Genomic DNA, 27,237 nt, shown 5'->3' on the forward strand with positions numbered 1-27,237 from the left:
TGTTTGCTTGAGTTAACATTCTTAAATATATTTTTAATGGTATGCAGTGTACGATCTGTTATTTCTCGCCAGTGGTAGTAAATCACACAGCATTCAGACAAACCGGGGTTTGGGGTGGGCAAGACATCCCAAACTCGTGGATTTGGCAGGACCAAAGTTGCATACACCCTAGATGTACAAAGCCGGAGAAAAGTGGGTTTATCACCCCGGAATCGAGGGGCTATTAGCAAGGGGCTACATGCTGGTTTTCCAGAGATGCCCAGCATAAGGCGATTCAGTAAGTTTTCCTCCTCATTTGTATCCATGTACTACTCCAACTTGGGCACCATCTTGGGCATTTAGGCAAATAGGACATTTAAGCAGAGGGCCATCCTTGTGGGCGTGGCCTGTGCACAAAGATGTAATCATAAAAAAGCACGCCAGTGTCTTTGCTTTCATAAGAGATTAAGGATGTCCATCTTATCACTGAATGCTCTGACAAACTTCTACAGATGTACTGTTGAAAGCTTCATGGTTTGGTACAGCAACTCGAATGAACAGAAGAATGTGGGGAGTGTAGTGGACTCTTCCCAAACTATCACAGGCATATTCCTACCCACCATCGGTAGTATCTACAGAAGCCACTATCTCAGAAAGGCAACATCTACCATCAAAGCCGCCCACCAGTTAGCACACACCATCCTCTCACAGTTACCACTGGGCATGACTTTGGCAGGTACAGAAGCCTGAAGTCATACACCACCAAGTTCAAGCATCTGGTTTTTGCATCCCGTTCTCCTGGTGAGACCCGAAACAGATTAGGGAACCACTTTGCTGAGCACCTTCTCTCTATCCACCATAACAGCAAGATCTCCCACTGTTCAGCCATTTTAACTCCAATTCCCATTCCCACATGTTTGGCCACGGCCCCTCTAATGCCAAATTGAGGCTAGACACAGATTAGAGAAACAGCACCTCATATTCTTGATAGTCTCCACTTGACAATAACCACATCGACTTCTCTAATTTCCAATAACCACTCCCCTCTGTCACCCACACACCCTCTGTTTCCCCTTATTTCTCTGGCTTCTTCAACCCTACTCATTCCCCTTTTTTGCCCTCATGTCTTGCCCATCACCCACACCACCCTCCCCATGATTCCCCACATCCTTCCCTTTATTATATTGCCCCCTGTCCTCTCCTATCAGATTCCTTCTTGTTCAGTCCCTTGCCTCTTCCATCTAATACCTCTCAGTTTCTCACATCATTTCCACTTCTCCCCTCTCCTACTTAGCAACCTTCTCCTTCTCACCTGGACTCACCTATAACTTGCCAGCTTGTGTTCCTCTCTCTCCCTACCCTTTTATTCTAGTTTGTGCCCTTGTTCTTTCCAGTCCTGCCTGAAACGTTGACTGTTCTTTTCCCTCCATAGAGGCAGCCTGACCTGCTGAGATCCTCCAGCATTCTGTTTATGTTCCTTCAGGTTCAAGTACAGCTACTTTCCTACAACCATTCGATGCTTGAACCAACTGACTAAACCCCAATCACTACAGTTTATCAACATTATGAACACCTTGCACTAAAATGGACTTGTTTTTTTTTATTCCATATATGGTCTTCCTTGTAAAAATTGTGTATATTTTTAATATTTGTGTACTGTATAATGTTTAATTTATCTTTTTCTTGTGAATGTTGCAATGAAAAGCATACTTGTAGCTATTTCATGGCACACATGCAGACTTGCATTTGTGACAATAAACCCCAACTTTGACTTGTTTTTGCTGGATTCTGTGTTTGACTGATGTTGGTGGCTCTGATAATCAAGACTAAAATTTAACAGAATTTTAACAATTAAATCATTCATTGGTGAGCCAGCATGGGGTTTAAAAAGAGCTCAAGGCCTTTCAGAAATGCTTGGCGGGCTGTAATCATAATTATCTCTTAGGCACTCGGCAGGGAAAATAAAAAGAAGCTAGGTGAAAGCAGAGCAGTCATTGCTGGAGTGGACAGGCTTTGGTTCAACAGGCTTAGGCAAGAACAGGCACAAGCCAGAGCTTAAACTTGAGAACTAAAAGGTATAACAAGTGTAGGCAGGATAGTAGTTAAGACAGTTGATTGTTTTTCCTGTGAGATGTGAGATTTCAAGGTACCTAACAGTTTCCCAGATGACCACATCTGCAGGAAGTGCATCCAACTGCAGCTCCTGACTGACAAGGTTAAGAGACGATGCCTGGAGTTGGATGTGTTCAGGATCGTCCAGGAGGGTGAAAACCTCATACACAAGAGATGATCACTCACAGTGTAGGCTTCAAATAGTAAACGGGAGGACACCAGGAGAAGTAAGAGGAGGAAGCAGTCAGCGCAGGGTTCCACAGCAGCCATTCCACTCAGCAATAAGTATACCCCTTTAGATACAGCTGGGGGTAATAACCTATCAGAGCACAGCAGCAGCAGCCAGGCCAGTGGCACTGTGGCCAGCTCTGAGGCTCAGCAGGGAAGGGTAGAGAAAGGCAGAGTGATAGTGAGAGCAGACTTGGTACCTAGGGAGATGGACAGGAGATTATATCCAAAGGACAGGCAGGTAGGCGGAGGGTGTGGGTGGTAAAAAATTAAATCAAATCATTAGTGACATAGGATTGGCAGACGTAGAATCCTTGTGGGTTCAGTTAAGAAATTGAATGCATCTGCAAGCATTTCCATTCCTCCTTCCCAGCCAAAGCCAGGGGGGTTTCTATCCTTATTAATCCTTTCAAGCTCCACAGTAAGATATCTAATACAAATGGTCGTTTTATTATTGTTTCTGGCAAATTATATAACACTAAGGTAGTATTAGCTAATTTGTATGCTCCCAATTCGGATGATGTGAACTTTTTTGAACATTTTTTTTCCTTATTACCTGATCTGAATTTATATTCTCTTATACTGGGCGGTGACTTTAACTGTTGGTTAGATCCAGCTTTAGATCGATTGTCCTCTGTTCCTAGATTACCTAATAAATCTGCTTTAGCTATTCATTCTTTCCTTTCTAACTATGTTGGCGTTTTTTTTCATCCTACTGAGAGAGATTATTCTTTTTTTTCGACATGTCCACCCATACTTTTACTAGAATTGATTATTTTTAATTGTGTTACGTACCCCATAACTGGGTCACTTACCAGCAAAGATAGAGAGGTCCGTTGAAGTCTGATGGTACTATTTATAAAAGTCTTTATTTATAAAGAGGCACAAAAATAAGATTAATACAAACATTCAGATAATATACGTCATCAATACTCAATCTAAAAGCGCGGGTATAGTAATAATCATCAATAAGAAATAGCTCTATCGTTTGTCTAGGGGATACTGTATTGTCCGATGGAAAAATAAAAAGTCACTGTCATTCAAGATGCAACTCTTTGGGTTTAAGAGAGACGGTTTTAAACTTGCCCGGGTCTTTTATGAGGCCAATCCGTTGAGTCGGGGGAGTTGGTTCCCCATTGTTAGTTCAAAGTCTTTTTCGGTGGTATCAGCCACCAGTTCCCAGGCAAGGGAACTGAACGCACGTGGCTTCCTTCAAATGGCTTCCTGCTATTCCGGGATCACTAGCGTTTCTTCTGGTGCATCTCAGGGGGCTGTTCCTACAGCCCCTCTTTTATCCTGACTTGCAGGGTTGTAGATGTCAATCAGGTTGGGATGATGCAATCCCTTTCTCACCCAGCCCACTTTTGCCCGAAGGCGTCCAGGTAGCATAGGATCGCAATCCACAAATGTGTCTCCAAGAGACAATGGAGATGTCTCATGACTTTACATCGCCGGGGAACGAGGCATTTTGCACGTCTCTCTCTCATTTCCTGGGTCCCCTGACCCAACCCAATAGTGCTCTTGCAATTCTCACAAAGGAGGGGGCTGCGGGCATAACAATTGATAATCAGCTTATTTCATTTCTTCACTCTTGTGATTATCAGAGTATATTGATCTCGGATCATGTTCCAGTTGCTTTGTCTTTAAATTTTCCCAGTCTCCCTCAAATGAACAAACATTGGCGTTTTAATCTGACTTTGTTATCAGATGATGATTTTGTTAAATTTATGAAGGATCAGATAACTTTTTTCCTAAACACCAATACGTCATCTGAAATTTCATCTCAAATTGTCTGGGATGCTATGAAAGCATATCTGAGGGGTCAAATAATTTCATATACAGCGAATCTCAAAAGTAAGACCCATTTAGAGCGATTAGATTTGATCAGTCAGATTAAAGTACTAGACCAACTATATGCTCAGTCTAAAAATCCTGAATTGTACAAGAAGCAAGTAGAACTACAAACTAAATTTGACCTTCTCTCCACTCAAACCAGTTTAATGTCAACTTCTTGAAAGTAAGAGCCGCTTTTATCTTCTTTCATCTCAGTTACTTTCAGTTCTATCTGATTCATTTAAACATGGTAAATTGCCACCATCATTTAATGAGGCATGTATTATTATTTTACCTAAAAAAGTTAAAGATCCAACAGAGTGTTCCTCCTATAGACCGATTTCTTTGTTAAATATTGATGTTAAAATTTTGGGCAAAGTTTTGGCCCACAGATTGGAAAATATTATACCTTTTTATTATTTCTGATGACCAAACCGGTTTTATTAAAAATCATTTTCCCTTTTTTAATATACAGTGTTTATTTAATATTTTATATTCACCTCCAATTGGAACTCCTGAATGTGTTATTTCTCTTGCTGAGGAGGAAGCGTTTGATCATGTAGAGTGGAATTACCTTTTTGGGGTTTTAGAAAAATTTGAGCTCGATCGAAGTTTTATTTCTTGGATTAAATTGTTATACCTATGTTCCTCCGCTTCTGTTTTGACTTTCAGCAATCCCAGTCTTTTAGCCTTAAACATGGCACCCATCAAGGATGCCCTTTAAGTCCCTTCCTTTTTGATTCGGCTATAGAGCCACTGGCAATTGCATTTCAAAGTTGTCCTGAACTGACAGGGATCTGGAGGGGGGTGCTGTTGAGCATAAAGTTTCTCTTTATGCCAACGATTTATTACATTTTCTATCAAATCCGTCCACTTGCTTACCCCAAATGTTTTTAATTCTTGCTCAATTCAGCCAGCTTTCTGGCTATAAACTCAATCTACACAAGAGTGAACACTTTCCAATTAATAAAGAAGCACAAGCATTAGTATTTCGTGACCTCCCTTTTAAAGTAGTTAATAATCAATTTACTTACCTTGGTATTACAGTTACAAGGAATTTCAAGGATCTTTTTCGTGAAAATTTTGCTAATCTTTTGAACTCTACAAAACAGAGTTTGTCACAATGGTCACCCTTATCTATGTCTCTGGTAGGTCATGTTAATGTTATTAAAATGTATATCCTTCTTAAATTTTTATACTTATTTCAAACTATTCAAATTTTTATTTCTAAAACTTTTTTGGCTCCTTAGATATTCAGATGGAGAGTTAAGTGCCAGCCAGATTGAAAAGGTCAAGGTGTTGGGCTCCATGGCGAGATGATTTTATTTTGTGTGCTTTTTCAACATTGTTTTGAATTATATTATTGTATGTTTATCTTGCACTGTATTAATCTTCATTTTGCCATTGGGCTTTTGATGTAGTAATTGTAGAAATGCATTAAAAAATCAATAAATAAAAAGAAACTGCAAGAGTAAAAGGTTCTTGATGAGAGTTACATACAGGCTCTGGATTGTAGCCAGGATGTGGGATATAAAATACAATGGGAGGTAAAAAAAAAAGGCATGCAATAAGTTCAATGTTACAATAGTCATGGGGGATTTCAATATGCAGGTAGATAAGGAAAATTATATTGGTGTTAGATCCGAAGAGAGGAAAATTGTAGAATGACTACAAGATGACTTTTTGGAGCAGATTATGGTGGAGCCCATTAGGCAGGAGATAATTCTAGGCTGGGTGCAGTGCAATTAATCAAATTTGATTTGGGAGCTTAGGATAAAGGAACCCTGAGGAGGGGTGACAACAGAACAGCAATGGCTGAAGTTTCTGGTGGCAATTCAGAAGGCGCAGGATAGATACATCACAAAGATGATCGAGTACTGTACTCTAAAAGGAATATGAGGCAACTGTGGCTGACAAAGGAAGTTAAAGACTGCATAAAAGGAAATGAAGGGCCATTTATTATAGTGGAATAGAGTTAATGGGTTGAATGGCCTAATTCTGTTCCTAAAACCTTGTAGTTATTGTCTTAACTGGGTGTCCAGTGGAATATTTTCTTAATTGTCATAGCACTCAATTTGAATATCTGATTGGTCCATTCATTTTGAACAGACTGAATGGACTAAGCTTTGGGAGATGTGTATAACTGATGGTCATTCAATGCTAGTGGCTAGGGACCAACTTCATCCTTGTATTAATTCCAGTTCAGATGGAGCAGGATGCACTTCCCCATCCCCAGTGATCAGGCCAGAGCGGACGGACAACTGGGCAAGTTGTGCTGTGTGAGTTCTGTTGTTCCTTCAGTCTGAGACAAAGGATCTCTATGACTCAGATTATTATAATACGGAACAAAAATATCCAAACAAGATTCAAGGGAGTTGAATACGTATATATACAATTTTAACAAAAGGAACATTGCAGAAGGAAATTCGGGCTAATTGTGTCCTCTGTTCAAAGAGCCGTCACAGACAGCATGAGACAAATGCCTTTCTCCTACATGATATGATCGAATGAGTCTGACAAGGACAAATAACCAAGGTGAATGTTATCCTACTGAATGTGTGCAAGGACGTAATACGTGAAAAAATACAAAGATTTCCACTTGTAAAATCAAAACTGCTTGTATTTCTAAATATAAAGTCAACCTACATCCACCTCTAACTTTGACCCGTCATTAGGAGGTTTAATAAAGATGGTTGAGAACATAAGTGGCGATGTAGTTGATTGCCAGCATAGTCTCTTCACATGTTGGTTTGATCAGGGACTCAGGCAACAGGAAACCATGTTCACCTGTGTCTCGGAGTTCAAAGGTAAACGCATATTTGATGCCAAGATCATGGGCCCAATCTGGTGAACTTCCAGCCGCAGGATCTAAAGAGAAAACACACTTAAGTGAGGTCAATGCAATGAATGACTTGTATAATAAACAAAGTCTGTCATGATAAACAAGAGAAAGTCTGCAGATGCTGGAAATCCAAGCAACACACACAAAATGCTGGAGGAACTCAGCAGGCCAAGCAGTGTGTATGAAAAAGAGTAATAGTCAAAGTTTCAGGCCAAGAACCTTCATCAGCACTGAGGCCTTCTGGACCCTGAGACTGGTTAAGATATTTTTGTTATTGATCTGTATCTCTTCCTGGCCCATTCAGAGCCTTATATATAATTAGTCCTTACACTGTACTTAATGCATCAAGAGGTGTTTGGGAGGGTTTGAAAAGGGTTCCTCACACAAGAGGATGCAGAAGTAGAAACCTCAGCATATGAGATCGAGCATTTAGGACTCATTAATAAACACAGATCAAACAATTTCAAAACACATTTGGATATGTACATGGACAAGAAGGATTTTGAAGCAGATGGGCCAAAGGGTGGCAAACGAAACTGGCTTGGTAGCCATTATGTCTGCCATAGATGAATAGGGCTGTTTCCCAAGAAGAAATTTTTTTAACAAGAGGACTAGAAATTGTTAGGATTTGCTATCACAGAGAAACTCCATTGTTGAGGTTGAGAGCAATGACTCTATGCTGTATTGTTCCATGATTTTTTTTTCTGAGGCCTCCGTTGGTCAGGGTTGACCATGGATGTTATGTGCTAGCTGCCTAGATACGCAAGCCAAGGCCAGACAATATGGAGCAAGTTATTGCCCATGTTGCAAGCTCCCCCTCTCCATGCATATGATGAACCCAAAGGAACGGCAGAATTGGATACAGTTTGGTACCAGCAGCATCGGAGGAGTTGCTAGTCAGCATTGAACACAATGTAGGGCTGCCTTAGAGACTCCAGCTCCATATTTTCCCCTCAAGGTTTACCCCTGAAGTCTTTGCCATGAGCGGGTATAGCCATAAGGTGCAGTGCTTTAAGATCAGAATTTTCCTTCTTCTAGATGTGCTGACAAGCCTTTTTTATCCGAAGCAGCTCATTTTAAATCACCAGTAACCTGCTTTTGCCTCTTTTCCTGGCAAGAGGAACAGTTCCACCAGGTTTAGTAGTGAAGCCACACATGAAGACCAGGAGCTGGACTTGGTTTTCAGAGGCTGTTTGCAGTGCACACCATTGGGAGCATTTAATAGATAATGGGAGTTTATCCCCATTACTATTCCCAGCTATAACAACCTAAAGGAATCTGTGATTCTATGATTCAATAATAGGGTGCTTACATATTGTTGATACTCCAGGACCATAGCGATAATTAGTCCCATGAAGGTGTCTCAATTTCGCAACCGCACTTCCAGCTAGGGCATTCTAAAATAAAATCACAAAAAAACAGCCTTGGTTATCAAAAATATCAAACTGGAAGACAGGATGGGCTGCTCCTACATTCTATCTAGTTTGCTGTTTGTTGTTCCACAATGGTGCCCACAATCAAGCAGCCTTTCTGGAGAGGCCAGGAGGAGAAGCCCACCTCTGCAACACTACCAGTATGAGAGTAACATAGAAACATAAAAAACCTACGGCACAATACAGGCCCTTCAGCCCACAAAGTTGTGCCGAACATGTCCCTACCTTAGAAATTACTAGGCTTACCTATAGCCCTCTGTTTTACTAAGTACATTGGATCAACACAATCACCCCAAGTGCAAACACTTTGCAAAGTTCAAAGTAAATTTATTGTCAAAGTAGGAGAATGTCACAACATATTATCATGAGATTCATCTTCTTACAAGCAGTCACGGTAGAACACAGAAATACAACAGAAGCAATGATAAAATTAGATACAAATACTGACAGACAACCACTGTGCAAAAGAAAGCAATCTATGCAGAGAAAATGATAAATAAATAGATTAATAACTAGATAAATGATAATTAAATAGATAGATAGATTATATTGGGAATATGAGATGTAGCGTTGTTAAACATGTGAAATCAGTTTGGAGTTGAGGTGAGTGAAGTTATCTGCTGGTGTTCTGATCACTCATGATATCACGTCTGTCAGAATAATATGAAACCCACCCATTGCAACAAAGACAACCCATAGATTAAATTACCACAGTAAATCTCAATTTGATGGATGTTGGGAAGAGAAATGACAACATGTCCATATATCAAATTATGGCATTTTTTTGGATCTTCAGAATCAAACCCACTTAAATCTATGAAGGCAACAGGGAAAGCTGATAGCATACAGGCAAAGAAGACACTCGGCTTAATAAAGGGGAGATGTGGAGCAGGAATGTAGATATGCTCTGATAAATACTTGCTAATGAACATCAGATTAAAAACTGTGGATGTTGGAAATCTGAAATAAAAACAGAAAAGGATAGAAACACTTGGAGGTCAAACACCATCTGTGGAAAGGGAAAAAGAGTCAATGGTTTAAACTGAGGCTCTTTAACGGAACTGGGAAGCGGGAAGCAGATTTTCATTTTTTGTTGCAAAGAGAGTGAGGATAGGACAAAGCCAGGATTGTGGAGCAGTAGATGAAGCCATCTGTTTGACAGGCTAATGAGGGGAGGTTAAGAAAGAACACAAGCAAAAGAAAGCCAGAGCTCCTAACTGCAGAGATGAGTCTCCTAAGGGATCTGTTGGGGGATCCAGCGCACTAGACTCTCCAGAGTGCAGGTATGGTTGGGGGAGCCATCACTGGAGATGTACACTTGCATTGAGGCCTGATGGAAGAAGACAAACCAATGGCCACCTCCATTACTGTGCACCAATTAAAGCATTGAGCAAAATGTAAATTCTTGAGGAAAAGAGCAGAAAATGAACAGGTGTTCAGCACCATCTGCCTGCATTTGACTGGTCTTGCTCTTTTCTCGCTGGTATCGTTGGTGGGAGGTGCAAGAGACTTGGCTCCCACGCTGTCAGATCTGGGGGCAGTTATTGTCCTGCAGCCATCGGACTCCTGGACGGACTTTATTTGCCTCAGTACTGATCAGGCTCCATAGCTGGTGACTCACTTTCATTCCTTCACGCTCCATGTGTTTTTGTTTACATTTTTTAAATATTTGTGCGATTTAATCTAGGCATCAAGGCTAAAGGGCAAAGGGCAAACTGGTGTTCAGCTTACTGCTGTACAAGGTTTACTTGTTTCAGTGCGGAATTGACTCTGCAGCTGTGGCCTGTAACCATCGGCACTTGCTGTATCGCTGAACTGGCTCTGTGGCTGTGGCCTGTAACCACCGGCACTTGCTGTATCGCTGAACTGGCTCTGTGGCTGTGGCCTGTAACCATCGGCACTTGCTGTATCGCTGAACTGGCTCTGTGGCTGTGGCCTGTAACCACCGGCACTTGCTGTATCGCTGAACTGGCTCTGTGGCTGTGGCCTGTAACCATCGGCACTTGCTGTATCGCTGAACTGGCTCTGTGGCTGTGGCCTGTAACCACCGGCACTTGCTGTATCGCTGAACTGGCTCTGTGGCTGTGGCCTGTAACCATCGGCACTTGCTGTATCGCTGAACTGGCTCTGTGGCTGGGACCTGTAACCATAGGCACTTGCTGTATCGCTGAACTGGCTCTGTGGCTGGGGCCTGTAACCATCGGCACTTGCTGTATCGCTGAACTGGCTCTGTGGCTGTGGCCTGTAACCATCGGCACTTGCTGTATCGCTGAACTGGCTCTGTGGCTGTGGCCTGTAACCATCGGCACTTGCTGTATCGCTGAACTGGCTCTGTGGCTGGGACCTGTAACCATAGGCACTTGCTGTATCGCTGAACTGGCTCTGTGGCTGGGGCCTGTAACCATCGGCACTTGCTGTATCGCTGAACTGGCTCTGTGGCTGGGGCCTGTAACCATCGGCACTTGCTGTATCGCTGAACTGGCTCTGTGGCTGTGGCCTGTAACCATCGGCACTTGCTGTATCGCTGAACTGGCTCTGTGGCTGTGGACTCACTTTCGGAGACCTTTTCCTGTGTGGTTTTTGTTTACGTTTTTATCGTTTGCACCATTTTTCTTTCACACAATGTGTGTTTGATAATCCTTGTTTTGTGTGTGTGTTTTTTAATGGGTTCTATTGTATTTCTTTGCTTTGTGGCTACCTGTAAAAGGACAAATCTCAAGACTGATACAGTATACATACCTTGCTAATAAATGCACTTTGAAATTTGAGTCGATCTTTTTCTCTTGTTAACCTAGTTCTAAATGTTGCATTCATACATCAGACATTTTCTCAAGTAAACAAAGAGATTTCTACATTGGCTTTAAATTTATCAATAATTCACACAACTTACCAGCTCTTCATGATGATGTGAGTATGAAAAGGTGTAGCTATAGGGAAACAGAAGAAGCTGGGAGTATGAGTGGATCACAAGATATGCCTTGATGTGCTGAAGGTAGTAATGGACAAAATCAGCAACAGCTTTGACTTCTGATTCAGATTCCACGAATGGTCCACAGTAAACGTTAGAGCATGGATTATTCGAGGCACCAATGGCTGTGCATCAGAAAACTCATTGTCAAGAATCTATAGGGTCATAAGGCGAGGAGACAAGCCCTTCAACCCATCAAGTCCATGTTAACCATCTAACATCTTCATCAAGCAACTTATAGAGTCATAGAGTCATAGGGAAATACAGCATAGAAGTGTAGAGTGTAGGTCCATGTAGTCCATGCCGAAAACCATTTAAACTGACTATTCCCAATGACCTGCACCAGGATCCTAGCCCTCCATATTCCTACTATTCATGTACCTATCCAAACTTCTTTTGAATGGTGAAATCAAGTTCGCATGGGTCACTTGTACTGACAACTAATTCCACACTCCCTCTAGTGAAGATGTTTCCCCTCATATTCCCCTTAAACTTGTCACCTTTTACTGTTAAGCCAGTTTTATTTTCCAATCAATTCTGGCCAACTCCTCTCTCATTCCTCTGTAATTCCACTTTACTCCACCGTAATACTGATACATCTGACTTTAGCTTCTCCTTCTCAAATTTCAGGGTGAATTTGATCACTTTCTCCTGAGGGTTCTTTTACCTTAAGCTCTCTAATCAATCCTTGCTCATTACACAACACCCAATCCAGAATAGCTGATCCTCGAATGGGCTCAACCACGAGCTGCTCTAAAAAGCCATCTTGTAGGCACACTAGAAGTTCCCCCTCCTGTTATCCAGCACCAAACTGATTTGCTCAATCTACCTCCATATTGAAATCTCCCATGGCTATTGTGACGTTGCCCTTTTAGCATTCATTTTCTATCTCCCATTGCAATTTGTGAACCACATTCTTACTACTGTTTGGGGGTCTGTATACAACTCCCATCAGGGTCTTTTTACCCTTACAAGCCCTTAGCTCTATCTACAATGATTCAACGCGTTCTGACCCTATGTCACCTCTTTCTAATGATTTGATTTCATCTTTTACCAACTGGCCCCCTCTGCCTTCCAACCTATCCGTTTGATACAATGTGCACCCTTGGACATTAAGTTCCCAGTTATAATCGTCTTTCAGCTATGATTCATTGATGCCTACAACATCATACATGCCAATTTGCAACTGTGTTACAAGTTCATCTACCTTATTCTGTATGCTGTGCACATTCAAATATAACACTTTCTGTCCAATATTGATCCTTTTCAATTCTGTCTGCCTTTTTTGTTGCAACTTATCCTGTTGACTGCAATTTTACCCTATCAACAGCTTCTCAATAATCCTAATGTATTCTCCCCACATGCCCAGATCCCCCATACTCTCACTTTTATGTATTTGGGAGGATTTTCCGTGGCCTGTTCATCTCCCAGCCTGCACATTGCTGCTTTCTGGGAGGACTCCAGAGCACCCAGAGGAAACGCATTCAGTCACAGCCCCACACAGACGGCACCAGAGGTCAGGATTATACTCCAATTGCTGCGGAAATTCCTTTTTAGTTCTGATGAAGGATGCTCGCCATAGATGCTGCCTAACCTGCTCAATTCTTAACTGAAATTGGGGAGTTCATTAAGAAGGACATAAGACCATAAGTCACTGGAGCAGAAATAGGCCATTCAGCCCATCGAGTCCACTCCAACATTTCATCCTGACTGCAATCTGATCACATTCAACCCCATACACCTGCTCTCTCACCATATTCCTTGATGCCCTGACCGAACTTGTGCTTTGAATATACCCATAGACTTGGCATCAACCCCAGCATGTGGCAGAACATTCCACAAATTCACCACTCTTCGGCTAAAAAAAATTTCCTCCTTACTTCTGTTCTAAAAGGTCACCCCTCAATTCTGAAGCTGTGTGACCTAACTGTGGATACCCCCAGCAGAGGAAACATCCTCTCCACATCCACCTTATCAAGTCTTTTCAACATTCAGTAGGTTTCAATAAGATCCCCATGTACTCTTCTAAATTCCAGTGAGTACAGGCTCAAAGCTGCCAAACACTCCTCAGGTGTTAACCCCTACATTCCTGGAATCACCCTCATGAACTTCCTCTGGACTCTTTCCAATGCCAATACATCCTTTTTTGAGATAGGTGGACCAAAACTGTTGACAATACTCCAAGGGCAGCCTGACTAGTGTCTTATAAAGTTTCAACATTATCTCCTTATTTTTAAATTCTGTTCCCCTTTAAATAAATGCCAACATTGCATTTGCCATCTTTACCACAGACTCAACCTGTGAATTAACCTTCTGGGAGTCTTGCACAAGGACTCCTAAGTTCCTTTGCAAATCTGATGTTTGAACTTGCTCCCATTTAGATAATAGTCTGCACTATTGTCCCTTTTACCAAAATGCATTACCATACATTTCCCAACACTGTCTGTAGTATCGAGTCTGGGCAAGAATGTAATCGAAGAGCAGTGATTACAGGGGAGCAATGCGAGAGGGTCTCACAGAAGTCCTGTTGAGAAGGCCAACTTCTTCAAAGTAGACATCAAAAAGATTTTAGCTGCTTCTCTTGGGCAGCAGGATGGACATATCCCAAAACTAATGGAGTTTTCTTCACATTTCCCCATTAAGCCACAACAACATTCAAACGTATTTCTGATCTTAATTGCATTTCAGCAGAAAGCAGTCACAGAATGTGATGCCAGGCCTAATTGTCAAAGGATTAGCTATGAAGGGAAGGGATTGTGAACTCTAAGCATTCTTCTTTCCATTGTGAGGTTTCCACAGGCCTGATATCCTCATGGGACCACTGATTGCCTGTAAAAACTGTCAATAAGGCCATTCAACTGTCCAGGAGTCACTTCCTGCCTCCATCACACACATTTCAGGGTGGAAATAGCCTGGGCCTGATCTCTGAAATTCACAGCTGAACCACCCAATAGAATCCTGGATGAACATTGGGTGTCAACGTTGGAGCAGCAGGAATGATCAAATTCTGATTCTTTGGCATCGTTCCTTCCCACAAACATAAATCCTGAAACGATTTCAAAACTAGGCTCGCTACCCCTCACGCAGAAGGTCTTGATTAAAATGGATAAACTCACAGCACCACTTGGCAGCAAAGTTTCGGTTGGGGTCGGTGCCTGTACAGCTATTGCCAGGATACCTGGAGCGTGTTTTCCTCCAAAATCGATTCTACATACAAAACACAGAGAACAGGCACGTAATTGGCTAAAATACTAGTTGGCTTCTTCGTTACAGGTATAATTTATGCAGACTTTCGATCTGTGCCATTTCCTTCCAGTGCAATAATTATGATTTAATGGTGCAGCACCTCAGCACATTATCCCTGGATTAACAAGGACCATAGTTAGTAAGAGCACAGTATAAGGCCTTCAGCCGCAATGTTGTGCTGACCTTCTTAATTACTCTAAGATGAATCTCACACTTCACTCCCACATAGACCTCCCTTTTCTATCAAACACGTGCCCATCTAAGAGTGTCTTAAATATCACTAATGTATCTGCCTCTAGCACCACCCCGGCAGAGCTTGCTATGCTCCCACCACTCTCTATGTAAAGAACTTATAACCATATAACCATATAACAATCACAGCACGGAAACAGGCCATTCCGGCCCTCCTAGTCCGTGCCGAACTCTTAATCTCACCTAGTCCCACCTACCCGCACTCAGCCCATAACCCTCCACTCCTTTCCTATCCATATACCTATCCAATTTTACCTTAAATGACACAACTGATCTGGCCTCTACTACTTCTACAGGAAGCTCATTCCACACAGCTATCACTCTCTGAGTAAAGAAATACCCCCTCGTGTTTCCCTTAAACTTTTGCCCCCTAACTCTCAAATCATGTCCTCTCGTTTGAATCTCCCCTACTCTCAATGGAAACAGCCTATTCACGTCAACTCTATCTATCCCTCTCAACATTTTAAATACCTCGATCAAATCCCCCCTCAACCTTCTACGCTCCAATGAATAGAGACCTAACTTGTTCAACCTTTCTCTGTAACTTAAGTGCTGAAACCCTGGTAACATCCTAGTAAATCGTCTCTGCACTCTCTCTAATTTATTGATATCTTTCCTATAATTCGGTGACCAGAACTGTACACAATATTCCAAATTTGGCCTTACCAATGCCTTGTACAATTTTAACATTACATCCCAACTTCTGTACTCAATGCTCTGATTTATAAAGGCCAGCGTTCCAAAAGCCTTCTTCACCACCCTATCTACATGAGACTCCACCTTCAGGGAACTATGCACTGTTATTCCTAGATCTCTCTGTTCCACTGCATTCCTCAATGCCCTACCATTTACCCTGTATGTTCTATTTGGATTATTCCTGCCAAAATGTAGAACCTCACACTTCTCAGCATTAAACTCCATCTGCCAACGTTCAGCCCATTCTTCTAACCGGCATAAATCTCCCTGCAAGCTTTGAAAACCCACCTCATTATCCACAACACCTCCTACCTTAGTATCATCAGCATACTTACTAATCCAATTTACCACCCCATCATCCAGATCATTTATGTATATTACAAACAACATTGGGCCCAAAACAGATCCCTGAGGCACCCCGCTAGTCACCGGCCTCCATCCCGATAAACAATTATCCACCACTACTCTCTGGCATCTCCCATCTAGCCACTGTTGAATCCATTTTATTACTCCAGCATTAATACCTAACGACTGAACCTTCTTAACTAACCTTCCATGTGGAACTTTGTCAAAGGCCTTGCTGAAGTCCATATAGACTACATCCACTGCCTTACCCTCGTCAACATTCCTCGTAACTACTTCAAAAAATTCAATAAGGTTTGTCAAACATGACCTTCCACGCACAAATCCATGCTGGCTACTCCTAATCAGATCCTGTCTATCCAGATAATTATAAATACTATCTCTAAGAATACTTTCCATTAATTTACCCACCACTGATGTCAAACTGACAGGTCTATAATTGCCAGGCTTACTTCTAGAACCCTTTTTAAACAATGGAACCACATGAGCAATACGCCAATCCTCCGGCACAATCCCTGTTTCTAATGACATCTGAAAGATCTCCGTCAGAGCTCCTGCTATCTCTACACAAACTTCCCTCAAGGTCCTGGGGAATATCCGGTCAGGACCCGGAGATTTATCCACTTTTAAATTTCTTAAAAGCGCCAGTACTTCCACCTCTTTAATTGTCATAGGTTCCATAACTTCCTTACTTGTTTCCCACACCTTACACCATTCGATATCCTTCTCCTTAGTGAATACCGAAGAGAAGAAATCGTTCAAAATCTCTCCCATCTCCCTCGGCTCCACACATAGCTGACCACCCTGATTCTCTAAGGGACCAATTTTATCCCTCACTATCCTCTTGCTTTTAATATAACTGTAGAAGCCTTTCGGATTTACTTCCACCTTATTTGCCAAACCAAACTCGTAACTTCTTTTAGCTTTTCTAATCTCTTTCTTAAGTTTCCTTTTACATTCTTTATATTCCTCGAGCAATTCCTTTACTCCATGCTGCCTATATCTATTGTAGACATCCCTCTTTTTTCGAACCAAGTTTCTAATATCCCTTGAAAACCATGGCGCTTTCAAACCTTTAACCTTTCCTTTCAACCGAACAGGAACATAAAGATTCTGTACCCTCATAATTTCACCCTTAAATGACCTCCATTTCTCTATTACATCCTTCCCATAAAACAACTTGACCCATTCCACTCTCTCTAAATCCCTGCGCATCTCCTCAAAGTTAGCCTTTCTCCAATCAAAAATCTCAACTCTAGGTCCAGTCCTGTCCTTCTCCATAATTATATTGAAGCTAATGCTATTGTGATCACTGGACCCGAAGTGCTCCCCAACACATACATCTGTCAGCTGACCTATCGCATTCCCTAACAGGAGATCCAACACTGCCCCATCTCTAGTCGGTACTTCTATGTATTGTTGCAAAAAGCTATCCTGCACACATTTCACAAACTCTAAACCATCCAGCCCTTTTACAGAATGAGCTTCCCAATCTATGTGTGGAAAATTAAAATCTCCCACAATCACCACCTTGTGTTTACTACAAATATCTGCTATCTCCTTACACATTTGCTCTTCCAACTCACGCTCCCCATTAGGTGGCCTATAATACACTCCTATCAGTGTTACTACACCTTTCCCATTCCTCAATTCCACCCAAATAGCCTCCCTAGAGGAGCTCTGTAATCTATCCTTCCAAAGCACCGCCATAAGATTTTCTCGGACAAGCAATGCAACACCTCCTCCTCTGGCCCCTCCTACTCTATCACACCTGAAGCAACTAAATCCAGGAATATTTAGTTGCCAATCACACCCTTCCTGCAACCATGTTTCACTAATAGCTACAACATCATAATTCCAGGTATCAATCCACACTTTAAGCTCATCCACCTTTCTTACAATGCTCCTAGCATTAAAATAGATACATTTAAGATACTCTCCACCTCCTCCTCTCTTTTCATCCCTAGCAATGCATTCAAATCTATTATCCTTTTCTTTCTTCTCCCCTACAACTTCGGGCTGAGCGCATCCCTCCTCCATCACCTGCCTGTCCTCCCTCACACACGGTCTACTTACTTGCTCTACTGGTGAACTAACCTCCTCTCCCATAGTTTCCTCAAATTGATTTCCGCCCCCCCATCTTACTAGTTTAAAGTCTGCCCCGTAGCCCTAGCAAACCTCCCCGCTAGGATATTGGTCCCCCCAGGATTCAAGTGTAACCCGTCCTTCTTGAACAGGTCACGCCTGCCCCAGAAGAGGTCCCAATGATCCAGAAACTTGAATCCCTGCCCCCTGCTCCAATCCCTCAACCACGCATTCATCCTCCACCTAATTCCATTCCTACTCTCACTGTCGCGTGGTACAGGCAGTAATCCCGAGATTACTACCTTTGCGGTCCTTCTTCTTAACTGCCTTCCTAACTCCCTATACTCTCGTTTCAGGACCTCTTCCCCTTTCCTACCTATGTCATTGGTACCTACATGTACCACGACCTCTGGCTCCTCACCCTCCCACTTCAGGATATCTTGGACGCGATCAGAAACGTCCCGGACCCTGGCACCAGGGAGGCAAACTACCATCCGGGACTCCCGATCACCTCCACAGAACCGCCTGTCTGAACCCCTGACTATCGAGTCCCCTATTACTATGGTCCTCTTTCTTCTATCCCTACCCTTCTGAGCTACAGGGCCGTCCTCTGTGCCGGAGGCCTGGCCACTGTCACTTCCTCCAGGTAGGCTGTCCCCCCCAACAGTACTCAAACATGAGTACTTATTGTCAAGGGGTACAGCCACTGGGGTACTCTCTAGTACCTGCCCCTTCCCCTTCCTGATCGTGACCCACCTATCTGCCTCCCGTGGCCCCGGAGTGACCACCTGCCTGTAACTCCTCTCTATCACCTCCTCACTCTCCCTGACCAGGCGAAGGTCATCGAGCTGCAGCTCCAGTTCCCTAATTCGGTCCCTCAGGAGCTGCAGTTCGGCGCACCTGGCGCAGATGTGGACGTCCGGGAGGCTCGGAGACTCCAGAATCTCCCACATCCGACACCGAGAACAACAAGCTGCCCTCACACTCATACTTACATCTGATATACCCCCCAACACACACAAAATGCTGGTGGAACACAGCAGGCCAGGCAGCATCTATAAGGAGAAGCACTGTCGATGTTTCGGGCCGAGACCCTTCGTCAGGACTAACTGAAAGGAAAGGTACTAAGAGATTTGAAAGTAGTGGGGGGAGGGGGAAATGCAAAATGATAGGAGAAGACCGGAGGGGGTGGGATGAAGCTAAGAGCTGGAAAGGTGATTGGCGAAAGTGATACAGAGCTGGAGAAGGGAAAGGATCATGGGATGGGAGGCCTCGGTAGAAAGAAAGGGGGAGGGGGGCACCAGAGGGAGATGGAGAACAGGAAGAGTGATGGGCAGAGAGAGAGAAAAAAACGAACAACTAAATATGTCAGGGATGGGGTAAGAAGGGGAGGAGGGGCATTAATGGAAGTTAGAGAAGTCAATGTTCATGCCATCAGGTTGGAGGCTGCCCAGCCAGTATATAAGATGTTGTTCCTCCAACCTGAGTGTGGCTTCATCTTGACAGTAGAGGAGGCCATGGCCGCACATTTGCCCTCACCCCATCTGCCCGCCACCCCACTCAAGATAGGGTTCCCCTTGTCCTCACCTGCCACCCCACCAGCCTCCAGGTCCAACGTATAATTCTCCGTAACTTCTGCCACCTCCAACGGGATCCCACTACCAAGCACGTCTTTCCCTCCCCTCCCCTTTCTGCTTTCTGCAGGGATTGCTCCCTACGCGGCTCCCCTGTCCACTCATCCCCCCCATCCCTTCCCACCGATCTCCCTCCTGGCACTTATCCTTGTAAACGGAACAAGTGCTACACCTGCCCTTATACTTCCTCCCTCACCACCATTCAGGGGCCCAGACAGTCCTTCCAGGTGAGGCGACACTTCACCTGTGAGTCGGCTGGTGTGGTATACTGCGTCCGGTGCTCCCGGTGTGGCCTTTTATATATTGGTGAGACCCGACGCAGACTGGGAGACCGTTTCGCTGAACACCTACACTCGGTCCTCCAGAGTAAGCAGGATCTCCCAGTGGCCACACATTTTAATTCCACGTCCCATTCCCATTCTGATATATCTATTCATGGCCTCCTCTACTGTCAAGATGAATCCACACTCAGGTTGGAGGAACAACACCTTATATACCGGCTGGGCAGCCTCCAACCTGATGGCATGAACATTGACTTCTCTAACTTCCATTAATGCCCCTCCTCCCCTTCTTACCCCATCCCTGACATATTTAGTTGTTTGTTTTTTCCCTCTCTCTCTGCCCATCAGTCTGCCTGTTCTCCATCTCCCTCTGGTGCTTCCCCCTCCCCCTTTCTTTCTCCTGAGGCCTCCCGTCCCATGATCCTTTCCCTTCTCCAGCTCTGTATCACTTTCACCAATCACCTTTCCAGCTCTTAGCTTCATCCCACCCCCTCCGGTCTACTCCTATCATTTTGCATTTCCCCCTCCCCCCACTACTTTCAAATCTCTTAGTATCTTTCCTTTCAGTTAGTCCTGACGAAGGGTCTCGGCCCGAAACGTCGACAGTGCTTCCCCTTATAGATGCTGCCTGGCCTGTTGTGTTCCACCAGCATTTTGTGTGTGTTGTTTGAATTTCCAGCATCTGCAGATTTCCTCGTGTTTGCTCTGATAGACCCCCCCCCCCACCACCACCAATACACTCCTCCATAATGTTCCTTCACATCAGCTGCTTCTGTGCTGGGAAATAAGTTTTTGGCTATCCACTTTATACGTGCCTCCCATCATCCTATACACCTCTAATGCATTGCTGTCCTCTGTAACTAGGAAAGCCTCCAGTTTCGGTGGTTCAGATACCCGAGTGCTTAGAATCATTGTCATAGAGCACTACAACACAGAAACAGGCCCTTCAGCCCATCCAGTCTATGTAAACTGTTATTTTGGCAAGTGCCTTGATCTGTCCTTGGGTCATAACCCTCCACACCCCTCCCATCCATGCAAACATTTCGTAAATGTTGAAATTGAACCCACGTCCATCACTTCCATTGTTCGTGCTTTCCACACTCTCACCCCTCCTCTGAGTGAAGATCCCCACCATGTTTCCCTTAAACTATTTATCTGAACAGTTTCTCTCCATCTAGAAACTGAAGTAAAATCATTGCAAGTGTTAGAAATCTGAAACAAAGATAGAAAATTTCAGAAACATTCAGCTAATCAGATAACATCTGCAGAGAAAGAAATAGAACTGATGATTCAAGTCAAAGACCCTTCATCAAAATTGAGTTCTTATGAAGGTTATTCACCTGAAGCATTAACTCCATTTTCCCTCCACAGATGCTGCCTGACCTGCTGAGTGTTTCCGTCAGTTTCCTATTTGTTTCTTCTCATCCACCACTGGATGTGACAGAACAGTATGACAATTCAGAGCAAGCAGAGAGAGTGTTATGTTTTACACCTGAGATGAGTTTACGTGTTAAAACCAATCAGCTTTCAGATTAGTTTAATAAGAGCAGCATGTGAAACAGAACTGGGCTCACCAAGAAGAGTAATTCAGAAAATTCCACGTATTATAACATGTGCAGGGGGAATTACAATGTTTAGTGGCTGCTGAGCAGGCTAATTTTTTTTCTGTATCAGAACAAACGTCTCTGCCTGATTAAACACGTCAGACCTGGTTCACCTTCAACTCTTTGGTTGAACCAACCCACAAAACCTTAATCAGCATCCAGTTAGCAGCACGATTACCTCTCTGATCACTTTGCACTAAAGTGGATTTGCTCTTTGTTCTGTGTTTCATTGCAAAACTTGTGAATAAACTATGCTTAATTTATGCTCAGTTTTTCTAGTGAATCCTGTTTATCTGATACTACGTGCCTGTGATGCTGTTGCAAGTTCCCTTTAACCTGCTGTAAGATCAATCTAGCACTTCACTCCTATATCATCATCGTCACTACGACATCGTCTCCATACCATGACTGTTCTTGGCAAATTCTACAGAGGTGCTTTGCCATTGCCTTCTTCTGGGCAGAGTCTTTACAAGACGGGTGATCACGGCCATTATCAATACTCTTCAGAGATTGTTTTGCCTGGTGTCAGTGGCTGCATAACCAGGACTTGTGATATGCAACAGCTACTTGTACAAACATCCACTAATCCACCACCTGCACCCATGGTTTCACGTGAGCCTGACTGGGGTGGGGGGCTAAGCAGGTGCTACACCTTGCCCAACAGAGGGAAGGAGCACCTTGCATCTCATTTAGTAGAGGCATACTCCGCCACCCATTTCTTGAATAGAGTTGAATAACCTCGTGAATGAAGGAACTTGAGTTTTATCCAATGACTAGGACAATGTGGAGGATACGCCACTTCACTTTTACAGAAGACCTACATTAGTAACCTGCTTTCACATTACAAAGAGGATTTTCGCTTTTATGAAAAATTTTCCCATATAAATTAATGGTTCTTCGCTTTATGCCATTTTGGCTTAAGAAAGGTTTCATAGGAATATTCTACCTTTGTAAAGGGAGGGACACCTGTATATGAATTAGAATATTGTAGATATGGAAAGAAAATAACATTGCAGTGGATTCCTGGCCAATGGCCAGACAGATGAATAGGTAGTCATGGAGACTGGAAAACCAAGCTAATGCTCAGCCAAATGGAATGACATACACAATATTTTACACAATGATGCTTACCCCAGTCCAGGTGTAAGAGTAACCATCCACATTTACAACTGGAACAACCAGGAAATCCAATTCATTGAGAAGTGTCTCCAGGGGGGAGCCAGTTTCACAGGATTCAACAGCCTACGAAATATAATGGATTCAGAATGACTTGTGTGTTTCTCAATGTCAGTAAGAAAGCTTCTGTAACTAAATTGCACAGCTGAGGTTTCTCCACTGACCTCCTTCACAAACCACTGGCAAAAGGCGGGAGAAATCCATTCCCGGGCGTGGATCCCACATTCCAAGAAGATGGCAGGTTTCGCCATATCCTTTCTCTTGCCAACCTTGAAGAAGGGAATTGGAGCTTGTCATCAAATTCCCAGCCAGTACGATCAAGTGTAATCAAGTTTTTAGTACTGCACAACATTGTAATGCCCACAATGTTGCACATGATGTAATTAAACTAGTAATTAACTACCTAAAAAAAGAATTACCTCTGCTTACACGACGTCCATATCCCTCCATTATCAGCACATTCATGAGCCTATTTAAGAAGCCTGTTAAATGCCTTTATCCTATTTTCCACCATCATCAGTCCAACCAGTGCATTCCAGGCATCCACTATTCTCTGTGTATAAATACTTGACTCACACATCTCCAGAAGTGACTCTCCATCCCTCAGCTGCATCCTTTCTGCTGTTCTTTGTCAGAAAATGTAGATCTCAACTTGAGCCAGAGCCTGGGGCAGGAGTAGGGCTTGGATATGAATTCTGGAATCTTTGATGGGATGGTTTCTGAATGCCCTGCAGGATCCAACTGGAATTCCAGCCCACTGATAAGATGGTGGATCATCTGAAACCCTCTGAAGCCTATGAGCGCATTGGGAGAGAGAGTATCAATCTAGAGGAGGTTCTAGGGGACTCTATCTAGGAGGAGTTTCTGGACAATTGTGGTAGAAAGTTCCATAGGTGATGGGGAGGGGCGGATGGTGGGTGGGCAGCAGGGGTATCTGCCCAACTATCTAAGAGGATTACCTCTTGCAGATTCAGGCGTTCTTTTGGTTGTGTTTCACTAAAGGTGGGAAATCCCCTCAAACCTGGACCAAAGCTAGAATGATTATGATCTCACAAACCTCACCAATGCCACTAAAACATCAACCCTCTTTCAGCCCTCTTCCCTTAATTCTAAAACTGCCGTCCAATGGCTTCTAGATTAAGCCAGCATTGTCACTCCTATATCTGAGAGAGAAAATTCAGCTGTTGCATAACACGCACAAAAAGCTAGAGGAATTCAGCAAGTCAGGCAGCATCAGTGGAGGAGACAGCATCTATGGAGGGGGAAAAAAGAGTCAACATGGTGATTCTTGGCTGAAATGTTGACTGTTTATTCTTCTCCATAGATGCTGCCTAACTTGCTGAATTCCTCCTGCATTTGTGTGTTGCTCAACATTTCCAAAATCCACCGAACACCTTAGGTCCAGCAAATTCAGCCATTGCTATTGGGTGCAAGTTGACAGGGTAGATCAGAGTTCCTTCAAAGCTCCTTCACAACCCATGTGGAATATTGGTTTTAAAGGCAACATCTAGCCACTAAGGATCCCCGCCCTCCTAGCCATGCTCTCTTTGCACTTCTACTGTCAGGCAGGAGGTTCAGAAGCCTGAAGCCCCACATCACCAGGTTCAGAAGCCTGAAGCCTCACATCACCAGGTTCAGAAACTCTCCTAGAGCCATCAGGTTCTTGGATGGAGCTGCTCAGTCCTAACACTACCTTAGCAATGGAAGACTGCAGACACATCTTGCACTACCATGGACTTGCTCTGATTGTGTTTTAGTTCTTTGGACTTAGCTCTTGTTTTTGCAATCATTTTTACTCTCTCTTCACACTGTCTTGCATAGCTTACATATAATGTATGTACTATGTTCTGTTTATACCAATGCTACTGCAAGAAAGATTTTCATTGTATCTGTACGTTAAGGTACTTGTATACATGACAATAAATGTGATTTAAGCATAATCTTACCTGGAGGAGATAGATACTTCTCCCCTCATAGCTCTTTCCAATTTCTAATCGAGAAATTAGCTTTGGGCTGTCTTTGGCTATTTTGGCAGTCCAATCTTCAATCTGCAATTGATAATCAAAGCTTTATTGATTCTGGATGCACCTGTAATTCTATTAGTTTGGATGTGTCAGTCTGATAAAGAAGATTTTAGTATTGAGCAATTTATTGAACATGTCACTTGGTGATTCCAGAAAGATAATTGCATTCCCTACAGAACAGGTATTGATAACTCTAAGACTGGCTTCTGTTCTCTGTATTAACCTGGTCCTAAAACAACAATAGACAAGGAAGCATTGTGGAAGAAAATCAGCCTTGAAGTTCTCAAGGATCTTGAAAAGAACTTCTTGGTCAGTGTTTCACGGAAAACCAGACGCTCACCAACTGACAAGAACAGCAAAGGGTCCACAGCAACTGCACTACCCTGAGGTTCACCATAGCCAACACCTCTAAAGAGATTCTTGGCCCTGAGGTCCACCATAGCCAACACCTCTGATGAAATTATTCGCCTTGATGGCCACCATAGCCAACCCTCTGAAGAAATTCTTGGCCCTGAGATTCACCATAGCCAACACCTCTGAAGAAATTCTTGGCCCTGAGGTTCACCATAGCCAACACCCCTAAAGAGATTCTTGGCCCTGAGGTTCACCATAGCCAACACCCCTAAAGAGATTCTTGGCCCTGAGGTTCACCATAGCCAACACCCCTAAAGAGATTCTTGGCCCTGAGGTCCACCATAGCCAACACCCCTAAAGAAATTCTTGGCCCTGAGGTCCACCATAGCCAACTACTCTGAAGAGATTCTTGGCCCTGGGGTCCACCATAACCAACACTTCTGATGAAACTCTTTGCCTTGAGGTCCACCATAACCAACAATTCTAAAGAGATTCTGGGCCCTGAGGTCCACCATAACCAGCACCTCTAATGAGATTCTTTACCCTGATGGTAATAGCCATCACCTGTGATGCAATTCTTGGCCTAAGGTCCAACGTAATCACAATTTATTGTGAGATTCTTGGCCCTGAGTTCAACCATAACCTGCACCTGAGATGTGATCCTTGGCTCTTCTGTTAGAAAACATCAGGACCACTTTGCTGAGCATGGAAAGGTGCTCCAGAAGAGACAGAACAACATACACAAAGCATCTTTATGTTAGAAATATTACTGGATGGTCTAGAGAATAGAAACAGTTTTCTGAGCACCTGAAAGTCAAAGTGTGATAGGTCAATGTCAGATTGACATAATTAGCTACATTTCATTGTCCATTTCTGGAAAGAAAACATGATTATTAAAGGATACTAATAACACAGTAAAGCCCAACAATTTGTGCTAATACCTATTTTCCTTCCAGGCGTCTGTATCGCTAGGGAGTTCAGCAAGCTTCTAGTCAGAGGAAGTGAGTGAAGTTCCTCTGCAGACCAAATCAAATAACAGGGTAGATCTGAGAGTACTAGTTCTCTACTCAAATGGCTACCAACAGTCCAACATCAAACCACACAATTCAAAACAATCCTGCAATAAAATTCATTTTACCTGTTCCCAACTGTGATAATTTTCATAACTGTAGTTTGCTTCTGAACACGTCTCATCAAACTGGCCTGTAATCAAGACTTGCAGGTTTTCATTTAATACCCTGTAGGAGGCAAAGCATTGTTTCATTTCCAGTAGAAATGGAGTTATTAAACAATGATAAGACTTGATGAATGTTTAGACGGGAACCTGAAACTGACTCATATTTTAATCCAATCTTCTCCATCTCATTTAGCATTTCGGAAACCCACTCTCCAGGGACCCTGATTTCCGCAGTCGAGTTTATCATCAACAACTCTGCCCAGGTTGGCAACCAGAAATCCACCTACATGCACAGAAAGGACCCAATTAGTTCTTTAGTTTATCTGCACTGACTTCAGCTTCATCTGGCAATAAGAAATATTTACCTTCTCAATGTCAGACATGGTCCTTAAGAACTGGACGTGCTGTTCATTTCCAGGTCTCAGGCGCAAAACTTTATCACTTATAGAACAAAAAAATAAAGTCAGATTGAGTTTGTCTGGGACAATTCCCCAGTTCCATCACGTCTACAACACATGTAGGGACGTTCCTTACCCGGAGTGCTTTCCAATGGGAAATGCTTCCGAAATCACTGCAACAAGCCCCAGGAACAGAAGTCCTTCCATCGTTTACCTCGGATTGCCTGACACCCCAAGTAGATTGGACAGTTATATATACCTTGTCCAGCCCAAATTACCAACAGGTGACTGCTGTGTAAAACTCAGTTTTCTGGTTTAATCCTAAAATTTGCATGACACAGGTGTCTGGTGACGTTCCAATAGTTTATCATATTATTATGAGCTTTGAAACAATCTGATGATTGCCTGCAGCCACTCCCAAGTTGAGAAGGGATTAGAAATCATCCTTTCTCTTTAAATCACTTCACTGCGATCCCAGATGTCACTATGTTATAATCTTTTAAACCCACCAAATTTACCAGGGAGGTGCTGACTGCCCTCAAACTGTGGTAC

The 27,237-nt window shown here is 43.2% G+C and overlaps 1 protein-coding gene across 2 annotated transcripts; it reads right to left on the reverse strand.

Annotated features, from left to right (window-relative positions):
• Positions 1-3,733: 3,733 nt before the first annotated feature.
• On the reverse strand, positions 3,734-26,911 carry LOC140725718 (carboxypeptidase B-like). 2 transcript variants are annotated; one of them, XM_073041560.1, is made up of 12 exons: positions 26,822-26,911; positions 26,653-26,728; positions 26,446-26,570; positions 26,249-26,348; positions 24,679-24,780; positions 22,897-23,001; positions 22,688-22,798; positions 14,512-14,602; positions 11,318-11,520; positions 8,307-8,391; positions 6,799-7,020; positions 3,734-3,864 (listed from the first exon to the last, which is right to left on the reverse strand). In XM_073041560.1, the coding sequence occupies exons 1-11, from the start codon at positions 26,890-26,892 to the stop codon at positions 6,833-6,835; spliced, it is 1,257 nt and encodes a 418-aa protein (XP_072897661.1). In that variant the 5' UTR covers positions 26,893-26,911; the 3' UTR covers positions 3,734-3,864; positions 6,799-6,832. The 2 variants fall into 2 exon arrangements, with proteins under 2 accessions (XP_072897661.1, XP_072897659.1); XM_073041558.1 differs by lacking the exon at positions 3,734-3,864 and having other exon boundaries at positions 6,775-7,020.
• Between the last annotated feature and the right edge of the window lie 326 nt (positions 26,912-27,237).

Source organism: Hemitrygon akajei, chromosome 3 (assembly GCF_048418815.1).
Source record: "Hemitrygon akajei chromosome 3, sHemAka1.3, whole genome shotgun sequence".
NCBI lineage: Eukaryota > Metazoa > Chordata > Chondrichthyes > Myliobatiformes > Dasyatidae > Hemitrygon > Hemitrygon akajei.